Source organism: Rutidosis leptorrhynchoides, chromosome 8, assembly GCF_046630445.1.
Source record: "Rutidosis leptorrhynchoides isolate AG116_Rl617_1_P2 chromosome 8, CSIRO_AGI_Rlap_v1, whole genome shotgun sequence".
In the NCBI taxonomy this organism is placed as follows: Eukaryota; Viridiplantae; Streptophyta; class Magnoliopsida; order Asterales; family Asteraceae; genus Rutidosis; species Rutidosis leptorrhynchoides.
Window position 1 is genome coordinate 48,835,457 of NC_092340.1, and position 14,896 is coordinate 48,850,352.

Sequence of the window (14,896 nt, forward strand, 5' to 3'; positions counted from 1 at the left end):
ATATGAGAGAAATGGTACTTAGAGAAGCTCATAAAACCAGATACTCAATACATCCTGGAACGGGGAAGATGTACAAGGATCTCAAGAAACATTTTTGGTGGTCGGGTATGAAAGACGATGTTGCTAAATACGTAGGAGAATGTTTGACGTGTTCTAAGGTCAAAGCTGAGCATCAGAAACCATCAGGTCTACTTCAACAACCCGAAATCCCGGAATGGAAATGGGAAAACATTACCATGGATTTCATCACTAAATTGCCAAGGACTGCAAGTGGTTTTGATACTATTTGGGTAATAGTTGATCGTCTCACCAAATCAGCACACTTCCTGCCAATAAGAGAAGATGACAAGATGGGGAAGTTAGCACGACTGTATTTGAAGGAAGTCATCTCCAGACATGGAATACCAATCTCTGTTATCTCTGATAGGGATGGCAGATTTATTTCAAGATTCTGGCAGACATTACAGCAAGCATTAGGAACTCGTCTAGACATGAGTACTGCCTATCATCCACAAACTGATGGGCAAAGCGAAAGGACGATACAAACGCTTGAAGACATGCTACGAGCATGTGTTATTGATTTCGGAAACAGTTGGGATCGACATCTACCGTTAGCAGAATTTTCCTACAACAACAGCTACCATTCAAGCATTGAGATGGCGCCGTTTGAAGCACTTTATGGTAGAAAGTGCAGGTCTCTGATTTGTTGGAGTGAAGTGGGGGATAGACAGATTACGGGTCCGGAGATTATACAAGAAACTACCGAGAAGATCATCCAAATTCAACAACGGTTGAAAACCGCCCAAAGTCGACAAAAGAGCTACGCTGACATTAAAAGAAAAGATATAGAATTTGAAATTGGAGAGATGGTCATGCTTAAAGTTGCACCTTGGAAAGGCGTTGTTCGATTTGGTAAACGAGGGAAATTAAATCCAAGGTATATTGGACCATTCAAGATTATTGATCGTGTCGGACCAGTAGCTTACCGACTTGAGTTACCTCAACAACTCACGACTGTACATAACACTTTCCACGTCTCGAATTTGAAGAAATGTTTTGCTAAAGAAGATCTCACTATTCCGTTAGATGAAATCCAAATCAACGAAAAACTCCAATTCATCGAAGAACCCGTCGAAATAATGGATCGTGAGGTTAAAAGACTTAAGCAAAACAAGATACCAATTGTTAAGGTTCGATGGAATGCTCGTAGAGGACCCGAGTTCACCTGGGAGCGTGAAGATCAGATGAAGAAGAAATACCCGCATCTATTTCGAGAAGATTCGTCAACACCTTCAACAGCTTAAAATTTCGGGACGAAATTTATTTAACGGGTAGGTACTGTAGTGACCCGAACTTTTCCATGTTTATATATATATTAATTGAGATTGCTATTTACATGATTAAATGTTTCCAACATGTTAAGCAATCAAGCTTGTTAAGACTTGATTAATTGAAATATGTTTCATATAGACAATTGACCACCCAAGTTGACCGGTGATTCACGAACGTTAAAACTTGTAAAAACTATATGATGACATATATATGGATATATATATATATAGTTAAAATGATACTATGAAAAGTAAACATATCATTAAGTATATTAATAATGAACTACATATGTAAAAACAAGACTACTAACTTAATGATTTTTAAACGAGACATATATGTAACGATTATCGTTGTAAAGACATTTAATGTATATATATCATATTAAGAGATATTCATACATGATAATATAATAATTTAAAATCTCATTTGATATTATAAACATTGGGTTAACAACATTTAACAAGATCGTTAACCTAAAGGTTTCAAAACAACACTTACATGTAACGACTAACGATGACTTAACGACTCAGTTAAAATGTATATACATGTAGTGTTTTAATATGTATTTATACACTTTTGAAAGACTTCAATACACTTATCAAAATACTTCTACTTAACAAAAATGCTTACAATTACATCCTCGTTCAGTTTCATCAACAATTCTACTCGTATGCACCCGTATTCGTACTCGTACAATACACAGCTTTTAGATGTATGTACTATTGGTATATACACTCCAATGATCAGCTCTTAGCAGCCCATGTGAGTCACCTAACACATGTGAGAACCATCATTTGGCAACTAGCATGAAATATCTCATAAAATTACAAAAATATGAGTAATCATTCATGACTTATTTACATGAAAACAAAATTACATATCCTTTATATCTAATCCATACACCAACGACCAAAAACACCTAAAAACACTTTCATTCTTCAATTTTCTTCATCTAATTGATCTCTCTCAAGTTCTATCTTCAAGTTCTAAGTGTTCTTCATAAATTCTACAAGTTCTAGTTACATAAAATCAAGAATACTTTCAAGTTTGCTAGCTCACTTCCAATCTTGTAAGGTGATCATCCAACCTCAAGAAATCTTTGTTTCTTACAGTAGGTTATCATTCTAATACAAGGTAATAATCATATTCAAACTTTGGTTCAATTTCTATAACTATAACAATCTTATTTCAAGTGATGATCTTACTTGGACTTGTTTTCGTGTCATGATTCTGCTTCAAGAACTTCGAACCATCCAAGGATCCGTTGAAGCTAGATCCATTTTCCTCTTTTCCAGTAGGTTTATCCAAGGAACTTAAGGTAGTAATGATGTTCATAACATCATTCGATTCATACATATAAAGCTATCTTATTCGAAGGTTTAAACTTGTAATCACTGGAACATAGTTTAGTTAATTCTAAACTTGTTCGCAAACAAAAGTTAATCCTTCTAACTTGACTTTTAAAATCAACTAAACACATGTTCTATATCTATATGATATGCTAACTTAATGATTTAAAACCTGTAAACACGAAAAACACCGTAAAACCGGATTTACGCCGTCGTAGTAACACCGCGGGCTGTTTTGGGTTAGTTAATTAAAAACTATGATAAACTTTGATTTAAAAGTTATTATTCTGAGAAAATGATTTTTATTATGAACATGAAACTATATCCAAAAATTATGGTTAAACTCAAAGTGGAAGTATGTTTTCTAAAATGGTCATCTAGACGTCGTTCTTTCGACTGAAATGACTACCTTTACAAAAACGACTTGTAACTTATTTTTCCGACTATAAACCTATACTTTTTCTGTTTAGATTCATAAAATAGAGTTCAATATGAAACCATAGCAATTTGATTCACTCAAAACGGATTTAAAATGAAGAAGTTATGGGTAAAACAAGATTGGATAATTTTTCTCATTTTAGCTACGTGAAAATTGGTAACAAATCTATTTCAACCATAACTTAATCAACTTGTATTGTATATTATGTAATCTTGAGATACCATAGACACGTATACAATGTTTCGACCTATCATGTCGACACATCTATATATATTTCGGAACAACCATAGACACTTTATATGTGAATGTTGGAGTTAGCTATACAGGGTTGAGGTTGATTCCAAAATATATATAGTTTGAGTTGTGATCAATACTGAGATACGTATACACTGGATCGTGGATTGATTCAAGATAATATTTATCGATTTATTTCTGTACATCTAACTGTGGACAACTAGTTGTAGGTTACTAACGAGGACAGCTGACTTACAACAACAACAACAATACCCAATCCCACACTTGTAGGGTATGGGGGAGGTGAGACGTAGACAATCCTACCTCTAAACTTAAAACATCAAAATATATTAAAAGTGTTGTAAATATATTTTGAACATACTTTGATATATATGTATATATTGTTATAGGTTCGTGAATCAACTAGTGGCCAAGTCTTACTTCCCGACGAAGTAAAAATCTGTGAAAGTGAGTTATAGTCCCACTTTTAAAATCTAATATGTTTGGAATGAGAATACATGCAGGTTTTATAAATGATTTACAAAATAGACACAAGTACGTGAAACTACATTCTATGGTTGAATTATCGAAATCGAATATGCCCCTTTTTATTAAGTCTGGTAATCTAAGAATTAGGGAACAGACACCCTAATTGACGCGAATCCTAAAGATAGATCTATTGGGCCTAACAAACCCCATCCAAAGTACCGGATGCTTTAGTACTTCGAAATTTATATCATATCCGAAGGGTGTCCCGGAATGATGGGGAGATTCTTATATATGCATCTTGTTAATGTCGGTTACCAGGTGTTCACCATATGAATGATTTTTATCTCTATGTATGGAATGTGTATTGAAATACGAAATCTTGTGGTCTATTATTATGATTTGCTATATATAGGTTAAACCTATAACTCACCAACATTTTTGTTGATGTTTTAAGCATGTTTATTCTCAGGTGATTATTAAGAGCTTCCGCTGTCGCATACTTAAATAAGGACGAGATTTGGAGTCCATGCTTGTATGATATTGTGTAAAAACTGCATTCAAGAAACTTATTTTGTTGTAACATATTTGTATTGTAAACCATTATGTAATGGTCGTGTGTAAACAGGATATTTTAGATTATCATTATTTGATAATCTACGTAAAGCTTTTTAAACCTTTATTGATGAAATAAAGGTTATGGTTTGTTTTAAAATGAATGCAGTCTTTGAAAAACGTCTCATATAGAGGTCAAAACCTCGCAACGAAATCAATTAATATGGAACGTTTTTAATCAATAAGAACGGGACATTTCAAGTATGCTTATTAATTTCCACGAATATGTGTCCTTTCACTCCTTCTACACCAATTTAATGTATAGTTTGTTCTTAGGTCTTAACAGCATACAAAGGCAGCATGGCAGCTTAGCTGAGCATGAAGGCAATAATTTGTTTTTTTCCCCTAAAATGACACAATAAATATATTTTTTTTTTCTTCCTAAAACGACACAATAAATATAGGATCGATTTAGCCCACCACAACATGTCCTCCATGTTCGGATCCGTTATTAATGTTATCGTTATTTTGCCAAAAAAAAAACCGTCCTACATATTAGCTCATGAATTTTCTAGTACTATAAACCAAATGGTGAAGAATGGAGCTTCCCTTAAGCTTATATGCATACATTTGTTTCTTCTCATACCTGATATGGGACACCCATTAACCGGTTAGCTCCAACAATAAATGCCTAAACCACACAACAAATACAGCAATAATAAAAAACCATAATTATCAGTATATACCCTAAACTAGCCAAACAATCACTTCTGTCACTTTTGTTTGCCTTTTCCTAATAACAAATACCACACGTCATAGCTAATAGTACAAAACGACGGCTGTTAAAACGGAAAACGGCAAATATAGCTTGCTAAATAGTACTAAAAATGGTTTAACTAATAGCTTCCATGACTAGTATATGGTGTAATACATATACCTGCAAAACGACGTCACAAATGCTATGATTGTTATCCATTAAACAGTTGGAGTTTGAAGATAAATTTATCCTTTTTTAACAATCAAAACTACACAATATTTTTGAGGCTTAGACTTCTCATCATCAGGTTGGTAATGGCTAGCACTACAATATGACTACATATGTAACTTCCGTATATTTTTATAAACACAAAACCATTACAATATTACACTTGGCTTATTGTCAAATTGAAAAAATAAGATATATAAAATCATTCTATATATGCTTAATGTAAGTAACTAAGATATATTTCTATAACACTATGATCATATACACTATTCAGTTTGATCGAAATCCATCTATCTTCGTTGAAAGTTTAGAAACTTGATACCATAAGCGAAGACGATACAAAAGAGGACAGCCCAAGCAACATGAGCCAAAGCAACGTACCCGAGAAAATCATACTCAAACCCTAGATAACCTTTAATGAACTGCTTCACAGTGACCGAATCTTGACCCGGTATCATCACGAGTTTTTCATTTTGACCAAGCTGAGACGTAATCAGCCCGTACAGGGTCCACGCCACAGGTGACCCCCAGTAGTACCACCTCCACCATATCGGAAGTTGCTGCAACAAAGTTTAACCAGTTTTGTTAGCAAATTTTTAAACATAACGGCTACTGCATACAGACATCGTTATATGTTAGCGATGTAAACAGTTGTTGTACCGTTCTGGTGATCATGAAACCGGAAAACAAGTTCCAAAAGTTGAGAAAGAATGACATAGTAATGGCTGCTATTGCGTAATTTGGCGTGAGAGCTACAAGCATCATTCCGTATAATGTAAAGTAGACGAAGGACATGAACATGAAAAAGTAGAACCAGAAGAACTTGTCGGCCGACCAATGGAACCCGATCATTGAGTAGATCAGTAAACTGTAAATGAACGTCTGAACGCCAATATAAGCCACCTCGATAGCGACCTGTTGGAATAATATTGATTCAGTTTTCAAGTCAGGTACACTATATACATCTATCTATCTATCTATCTATACTATTTATCTAAAATTGTTGATATGTTAAAACTAAATTACGTTGTAATAAATTTGAATTTGTTACTAATTTCTTCAATCTCCACTTAATCAGGTTGATGTACCTGGACATAATGTGTTATCAGATCTGAGTTTAATCTATTATGTTTTTAAATGTGAATAATTGATTGAACTCAATAACATGATACTCCGTATCACGTTGGTATCTTCTTTCATGCACACAAGGTGTTCGATGAAATGTCCTATATGATTTTGATGATTAAATGTTAGTAAAATGTGTTTAAAAGTTCAGTAATTTAGATGCTTGCATCTTAGAACAACATGAGTGCTTCTTTTACAGCTAGACCCACTATAAAACTGATTTTCATTGTTTAATCATACCTGCGCAATTGCATAGGGGATCGCCGAATACATTCCTGCTGCTTTCTCACGATAGAAAACGGTTCGTTCTACAGACACTACAGTCTGCACAGAAGACGTGCTTGTTCCACCAAGAAACAAGACAGCAGAATACATAGCTCCCATCAAATTCATCACATCTTGTTGTTGGTCTCTGTTAAAACAACACAAAATCTTTCAAAATCATTTGTTAACAGTGAAAAGGGCGAGATAGAATCTTACGTTTTTTGGCCTTTATCCCAGAAAATCAACCCAAAGAGAATGCCAATGACTATAGTCATCAAGAACCGAACTGAGTTATACTGCGGATGCCTCCAGTATGACCAATGCAATTTCCACAAACAAGCTAAGCATTGTGTCCAAAAGGATTGAGAGTACTTTGTCGGGAAGTAAAGATCGTGCGACCCAGATGCGGGTGTACTAAGCTCGTTAATTAGACTCCTGTTTCTCCTGTTAGTGATAAAGTGATTGATGATTAAGACGTGTAACATGAACACGGCTAACAAGACCATAATATTAGAAGATTTTGAAGATTCTTACTTATACAAATCAGAGTTGGCATATATATCTGCAAAATCAACTCCAAGTTGAGCTTCGACTGCTGAAGAACTAACGTCGAGCATCCATGTAGCAGGATTTTGACCTTCTTTTATTTTGTTCACACCTGGAATAGACTGCGAAAACGGTTTTTGTTAGTTTCTGTGTGCTGTTTGTATAGGAGCATAATATAGAAATTTAATCACCTCGAAATATTCGATTAGAAGGTGAGAATGGTGTCCAAGGGGTCCCGTGTAAGTGACCCTACCACCTCGTTTCATCAACAGTAGCTGAAAGAAATAACAGAGTTAGTTTTGAAGAAAAATGATTTGTATAACGTGAGTTAGTTTAAGATTACTTGCCTCATCAAAAGCTTCAAAAATATCGATACTGGGTTGGTGAATGGTGCAGACAACGGTTCGACCGGTATCCACCGTGTTTCTAACAGTACGCATGACAATAGCAGCAGCTCTTGCATCAAGTCCTGAAGTGGGTTCGTCCATGAATATGATCGACGGATTGGCAACCAACTCTACGGCTATGGTTAGTCTCTTTCTCTGTTCAGTTGAGAGACCGTCTACTCCTGGAAGACCAACTATTGCATTCCTTAACGGGTTAAGTTCAACCAAATCCATGACTTCCTCTACAAACATCTGAAAAAAAATTGTATTTCAAGTTGGCACGTTAAAACTAATAAGGTGGCAATATGAGCGGGTTGAGTAACCTGTCAATTTGAATACAATCAAATTGGCAAGTTAAGCTTAGGTAAACTCCCAAACTTCTTTTTGTTTATTTTTGGAGGCTATGCACATTAACAAAATGAACTTTAGGTAGGTTTCAACCTACGTGACCCACTAATGTCTACTAACTTTGTTTTCATATGACCCATTTAAAGTAAAATACCACAACTAACTTATTCATAAGTAAATGGGTCGATTTTTTCCAAATTCATGACTCATTCTAAGAAGGTGGCGAGACAGGGTGGGTCAGGTAACCCTTCAAAAGGTTTTTTCGTATAGTAGAAACAGGCCAGGTCATGTTAGGTTGACCTATAAACACATTTTTGCGTATTAAGAGGTTGTGTGCATTGATTTTGGGGTGAATTTAACCTGTTTGACCGTTCCTTTTTAGCTCATTTATTATATTCGAACAATTTAAGATGAACACAACCCGAGTTGACTTATTCATAAATCATAAGTAAATGGGACGAGTAGAGAAATATTACCTCACAAGTTTGTTTGGTTATGTCTGAAGAAAGACGTAACCAGGCAGAGTACACGAGTGACTCATAAACTGTAACATGAGGAGAATGGATGTCGTTTTGTTCACAGTATCCGCTCACACGAGCAAAAGTTTCTTGCTTTTTAGGGTAACCTGAGATACTGATACTTCCTTCAATGTACCCACCAGTCTTTCTTCCAGCCAACACATCCATCAACGTAGTCTTTCCGGCCCCACTTACACCAACCAATGCTGTCAATACACCTGGCCTGAACGCACCGCTGACGTCTTGTAAAAGTTGCAGGCGAGCCTCTTCGATACCTTGTGCTTTCATTTCCTGGTAAATGATAATAAGATTTCGTCGTTGCTCACAGATTAAGGAAAATAATCACAAAAGTTGGCATATGTAAGACTTACAGCTGGCATGTCTACATAGTAATTGACATGATCAAATGCAAGTGATAACGGCTGAAATGGAAGCACCATTCCTTTCTTATTATTGCTGTTTCTTGTTTCCATTTCTGTGCCCATTGTCGGCTTCTGGTTCTGCTCATCGTCTGTCGGAACAACGCTTTTTGAATCTCCGAAAGCTAGATTTTCGATCAAAATGACATATATATTAAGATAAGATGGTAGACATTGTCTAATTTATAAGGATTATACAAATAACATAATGCATAATCTTACGATTTAAGTATGTGAGAGCCAACACAAAGAAGAGGTTAAACAGAAGTGAAAACCCAAAGAGTGCGACAACGCAAACCCAAAACATATACTCGGTTGTGAACATCCCCCTCGACTTTAGTAGAGCCTTCCCTACAGTTGTTTCATTGATTCTTATATCTGTGTTGGGCTGTCACACAAGTAAACAAAAATTTATAATTTGAGACGCAAAGAAAAAAAATGGATTTCGTCATTGAGAGTATTAATCAAGCTTACAGTGCTCCATCTGTCATCTAAAAATTCATTGATGACAATGGCATTTTGTCCATACATCATTGGGGAGATATAATATCCCCATATCATCCATGAATGAATGTCGTCTGCAAGAAACGGAATGTGTCTCCATATTAGTCAATTGAAATTTACTTGAAAGTGAGAGTTGTCTAGTTATACTTAACAACGGGTATAGAGAGTTCGGAGTGCACACACGTAAGAGTTAACTAGACACTGTCGCAAAACTAGCGGAGATAAGGGGGCCGGCCACTTGCAGGGGGTTCGAAGGGTAGTGCTCCTTGCGGTGTCTAGGGGAAGTGTCTCTTCCGTGTTTAGGTACTACACACTACTCTATACCAAGAGGTTCATCCCAACAAGTTATCCCACCAAAATTTGTGACTATTCGGTCAACAGTTTTTCCCGCCAAAACGAAAGGTTGTATCCTTTCGTTTTCAACAGAAATAAACTGTTTTCCCATCCAGAAAAACAGAATTATGCTTTCATACGCAAATACCGAAACACACATTTCTCTGATATTTTGATTTGTGATTTTATTGCCAAAACACAAATTGTTGTTCTTGTATTATCCATGTAAAGATTTCGTTTAGCCTTGGAAATTGTGGGGTCAAAATACTTTATAGAGACTGTTTAAACGGTTCAAGAACCAATCAATATTATATGTTTCATACCTAGTTAGTTACATAAAAGATTTCAGAATACAAACCTTTTGCAACAATGAAACCGCCGAGTACGAAAACTAGTAGCAGCGAAAAGGTACCAAGAGCGCTTGCTACGACCTGTGTTCTTCCAAGTGCAGAAATGAAACGAAAAAGAGACAACGCCATTTGATGTAATCCGATATAAGCCAAAAGCTGCTTGAAAAAACTGATTAACAACAAACAGAAACAAGTTAAATTCTTTCGAGTTTCTACTTATTTTTAAGATAGTATAAGTTCTTACCGACTAGCTGAAGGAGCAAATCCGATAGTGTAATATGTTAGAACAATCCATATTACGGATTCCATGATCGATATAGGAATTTTCATAATCCAAATCGGGATTGCAAAGGCCCAAGCAGGGTAAAATAGAGAATCCCTTTGTTTAAAGAACACGGGCAGCCTTAAAACCGTGAGCCCAAGCTCTGCAGCCCCATTAAACATGACATTCAAGAGACTAAAGAACAATGCACCAAAGTACTTCCCACCGTCTTCAATTCGACCAACTCTCATTTCAGTTCGAAAGAAAACTGTGAGAGCAATAACCGACATTATAAAGATCTGAGTGGTCTTAAATATGTACAAAAATGCGTTGCGTTTCATCAATAACCACTCTCGGTCTAAGTTTGCTTTAAGAAGCTCCATGTTTGATAGACCGTACTTTTCAGTCACTAATGCTGCAGGATGCACATTGGTTTTGTCATAAGGAACTGAAAGATCGTGATTAAGACGTTCGCCAACATGGAATGTGCTGAACATTTGAACAAATTCTGGAACTGAAACGTATCGGTAAGGTTCATTTTTGTTAAACCAGTACTGTTCTTGATCTTTCTTTGAAGTAACTTCTTGTAAAAAGTCAGCAACTCCTTTTCTTTCGGGGCATTTGAACCCTGCAGTCATGAAGAAACTGAGAACGTCTTCACGTGGGCCTTGGTAGACAATTTGACCCTCCGAGAGCAGTATGATGTCATCAAATAATTCGAATGTTTCGGGTGCAGGCTGAAGCAGTGAAATGATCATGGTTACATCCATAATATGAACCATTTGTTTCATGTATTTGACCATCTGAAAAGTAGTAGAACTATCCAACCCAGTTGAAATTTCATCCATGAAGAACACTTTTGCAGGCCCAACCAACATTTCTCCTAAAATTACACAGAAAGAAGTAATCAGAATTTGCAAAATGGGTGGGTCGGGTGTGTTGAGTAACGCGTCAAAACAGATGATCCATGCTTGATTTTAATGCGAGTCAAAATTGGACAAATTAATCAGGTTGGTCCTCAAATTTTTTATATTATATAAATAATTAATGCTATATACATATACATGATTATAAAAGCTATGCATCTTTGATAATTTAACTAAAACGCGCATGCCAAACAATACCAGTAGTAACACGCTTTTTTTGTCCACCGGAGATTCCTCTTCTCATTTCATCGCCAACCATGATATCAGCACATATATCCAATCCGAGAATCTGTTCATATCAAATTCAAGTTTTCTTAATGCACAAATAAAGATTCAAATAAGAAATAAGGATTTGAGCTAAACCTTTAAAACATAGTCTGTAACCAAACTGGATTCTTGACCAGAAACTGATGTGGCTTTCATGAAAGCATCAATTTCCGGGTCTGGTTTGATCCCTTCCGCCTTTTCACGCCGTGAAAGTTCTGCTAGGAGATCATATCTTGTCCCTACACCTAAGCAACGACCCGAAAAATCAAAAGTCTCTCTAACGGTCATCTCACCATGGTGAACATCATGTTGGCTGATGTAAGCACAAGTTCTTTGAGGAATGAATTCAGACATTTTATGACCGCAGTAAGTAACGTTTCCCGTGGCTCTTAGATCGGGTTCCAGTACTCCACCAAGGGCCCTCAGAAATGTAGTCTTCCCTGAACCAGGGGGTCCTAGAAGTAGCGTCATCCTGATAGGTCAATTGGGGTGATGTTTTTAAGTTAACAGGTAGAACGATTACATTATTGTAAAATGAAAGCGGGGCAAGTGAGCCGAAGCAGCCAAAATGTGATTTTGATCTACAAAACCATCTGAACTGTTTCAATTTCAAATAAAGTGTAGATCTTTGGGAAGAAGATGATTCGGGTCAACCCACCCGTTTTGACCCATTACCAAACTTCCCGACATGCTCATTTTGGCGCTTCTATTGTTTTCTCATGAGTTAAATAGGCGCAAAACACACCTTGATGGCCTCACAATTCCACTCACGTCATGCAAGATTTTAACCACCCTTTTCTTGGATGGAACAAGCCTCAGCAATCGAAGAAATCCCTATTTTCATTGACCCATACATAAAGGTTAGAAAGTTGCATCAACAATATGAATATATAAATTTCATTACGCTATAAAATAATATATAACAGCAAACCTCTAAAGTGTTGAGGGTAGAATTTAGTAAAGTAGGAAGAGCCCTAGAGGCAACATGAACATCTCCTTCAACCGACAAGTTCTTGTAGCGTACTTCGATCTTTGGAATATCAATCCCCACCCTATTTAACCCCAATAACATTATGCATACGTAGCTCAAATAATTATAATTAATAGATTTTATATGATGATTAGTAACTCACCTATCGGTTCTAGCACGAACTCTAACAAGAAACTTCTCATTATCTTCTTCTACAACTTTGAGTATGCTCTCCATAAGCTGCTTTTTATCCTGAGGTCCAAGATTTGTGATATCGATTTGTTCATGAACCGTTTTTCCATCATCAAGAACCTGTTTCAAGATTCCTTTTCTTAACCTATCATAAGTTGGAAGCCTTTCAATTGCAGCCCATTTGAGTTCTTCTTCATCATCCTCGTCTCTAACATTTCTTGCGAAAGCGTCACCTGCAGGTACGCCCGAAAGCGCTTGTCCAATACTAGCTGATGCCCAACTCCGTCTACTAGATGACGAAACACTCATTCGCCTGCTCATCGACCTCGCAAGATCATCTCCGGCGGCCGCCATCTTCTCGAACTTTTGATCTCAACAACTCAACTTGTATGATATCTTTCAAGTGCTAAAAACTATTGATTATGGCTTTCTTGAATTATCAAACTAAAACTACTGAATCACCTGAACACTTCTGATTATAACTGCAGAAAAACAGAGGAAAGTTAACTAACTAACTAACTATTGTCAACTTAAAGATGTCAAATTGGCTTGTTCACGAACTTCTTTATATAAAGAACTAATCTTTTCATCATTTTAAACATACCCATTTTGATTAAATGATTGAATAACATCAAAAAGAAAGTTACTATATTAAAAAAAGAATCTTTTAAAATCTTTACACTTTCTCTTTATATCTTAGAATATGATACTTGAACTAACAACTATTCCAACCGAACACAAGTATCATTTGGTTCAATTTAAAGAACTGAATAGAACAATACCCATATCATAAAATGAATAATGACACATTTTTATGCATAGAAGCTAATTTATGATGATATAAGCAAAACCCAGATCTTAAAATGAATCATAACATATAAAAAAAGTAACCTTTTTGAATAATAGATTATTACTCTGTTGAATATCTACGCAGCAGACGTTGGAGAGAGTTTATCCAAAGGGGGTCGATTTTTTTGTTCTGCACCTTAAAGTAAGATCTGATATGCTACTGCTGAAATATATCAACGAAAAAAGACTATAAAGTTTAAATTTTTTCTTGTATTATTTAAATACTAGGGACATTTCCGACTTTTCTTTTTTTTTTTTATTTTAATTAAATTTTCATTTTACTAACAAAGGTCCCCACACTTTTTTGAAAAATTCAAATCGACCCCCCAAACAGGGGGTAAAGTGTCAAATAATCATTTTTATAAAAAATCTTAAATAAACTCCACCCAAATATTCAACGGGTTATATCTTCTCGCTCGCAACGAGTTAAATTTTTCTGACACTATCGTTAAACTCGAAATAATTTTAGGAACACAAAGACAAAAGTTATGAATAGTACCAGGGTCATTTTCGACTTTTCACTTCTTTTTTTTAACTAAATTTCATTTTACCAACAAAGGCCCCACACTTTTTTAAAAAATTCAAATCGACCCCCCAAACAGGGGGTAAAGTGTCAAATAACCATTTTCATAAAAAAAAATCTTAAATAAACTCCACCCAAATATTCAACGGGTCATATCTTCTCGCTCGCAACGAGTTAAGTTTTTCTGACACCATCGTTAAACTCGAAATAATTTTAGGAACACAATGTCACTAGCTATACGCAAAACGGACGCTTTTTAAAAAACGTTAAATATTTGGGGTACTTTTAAACACGTTGATTTTGCGTTAAATTTTTAAAAATCGAAAATTTCATAGCGAAACGCGGAGATGCACATATATTGTTAATTTAAAATAACATTTAAATCTCTCACGGGTTATACCTTTTAGTTCGACTCGAGTTGCGCTTCAACGACATCAGCGTTAGCTACAAAATAATTTTACTAAACGCAATAAAATACATTAAAAATCGAACCCCGGCGCGAAGCGAGGGTTCAATAACTAGTATTAACTAACAGACAAAACTTATGAATAGTAACCAGGGGCATTTTCGACTTTTTACTTTTTTTTAAAAAAATTTTTTAACTAAATTTCATTTTTACCAACAACGCCCCCCACACTTTTTTGAAAAATTCAAATCGACCCTCCAAACAGGGAGGTAAAGTGTCAATTAACTATTTTCATAAAAAATCTTAAATAAACTCCACCCAAATATTC

The 14,896-nt window shown here is 35.6% G+C and overlaps 1 protein-coding gene across 1 annotated transcript; it reads right to left on the minus strand.

Moving 5' to 3' along the window:
- Window positions 1–5,488: 5,488 nt before the first annotated feature.
- On the minus strand, window positions 5,489–13,796 carry LOC139862508 (pleiotropic drug resistance protein 2-like). Its single transcript, XM_071851122.1, has 19 exons — window positions 13,682–13,796; window positions 12,762–13,272; window positions 12,560–12,680; window positions 12,374–12,462; window positions 11,725–12,100; window positions 11,560–11,650; window positions 10,418–11,318; window positions 10,182–10,342; window positions 9,461–9,564; window positions 9,209–9,374; window positions 8,939–9,111; window positions 8,526–8,858; window positions 7,663–7,953; window positions 7,507–7,590; window positions 7,304–7,437; window positions 6,986–7,213; window positions 6,746–6,917; window positions 6,041–6,295; window positions 5,489–5,940 (listed from the first exon to the last, which is right to left on the minus strand). The coding sequence occupies exons 2-19, from the start codon at window positions 13,142–13,144 to the stop codon at window positions 5,671–5,673; spliced, it is 4,332 nt and encodes a 1,443-aa protein (XP_071707223.1). The 5' UTR covers window positions 13,145–13,272; window positions 13,682–13,796; the 3' UTR covers window positions 5,489–5,670.
- Window positions 13,797–14,896: the final 1,100 nt, after the last annotated feature.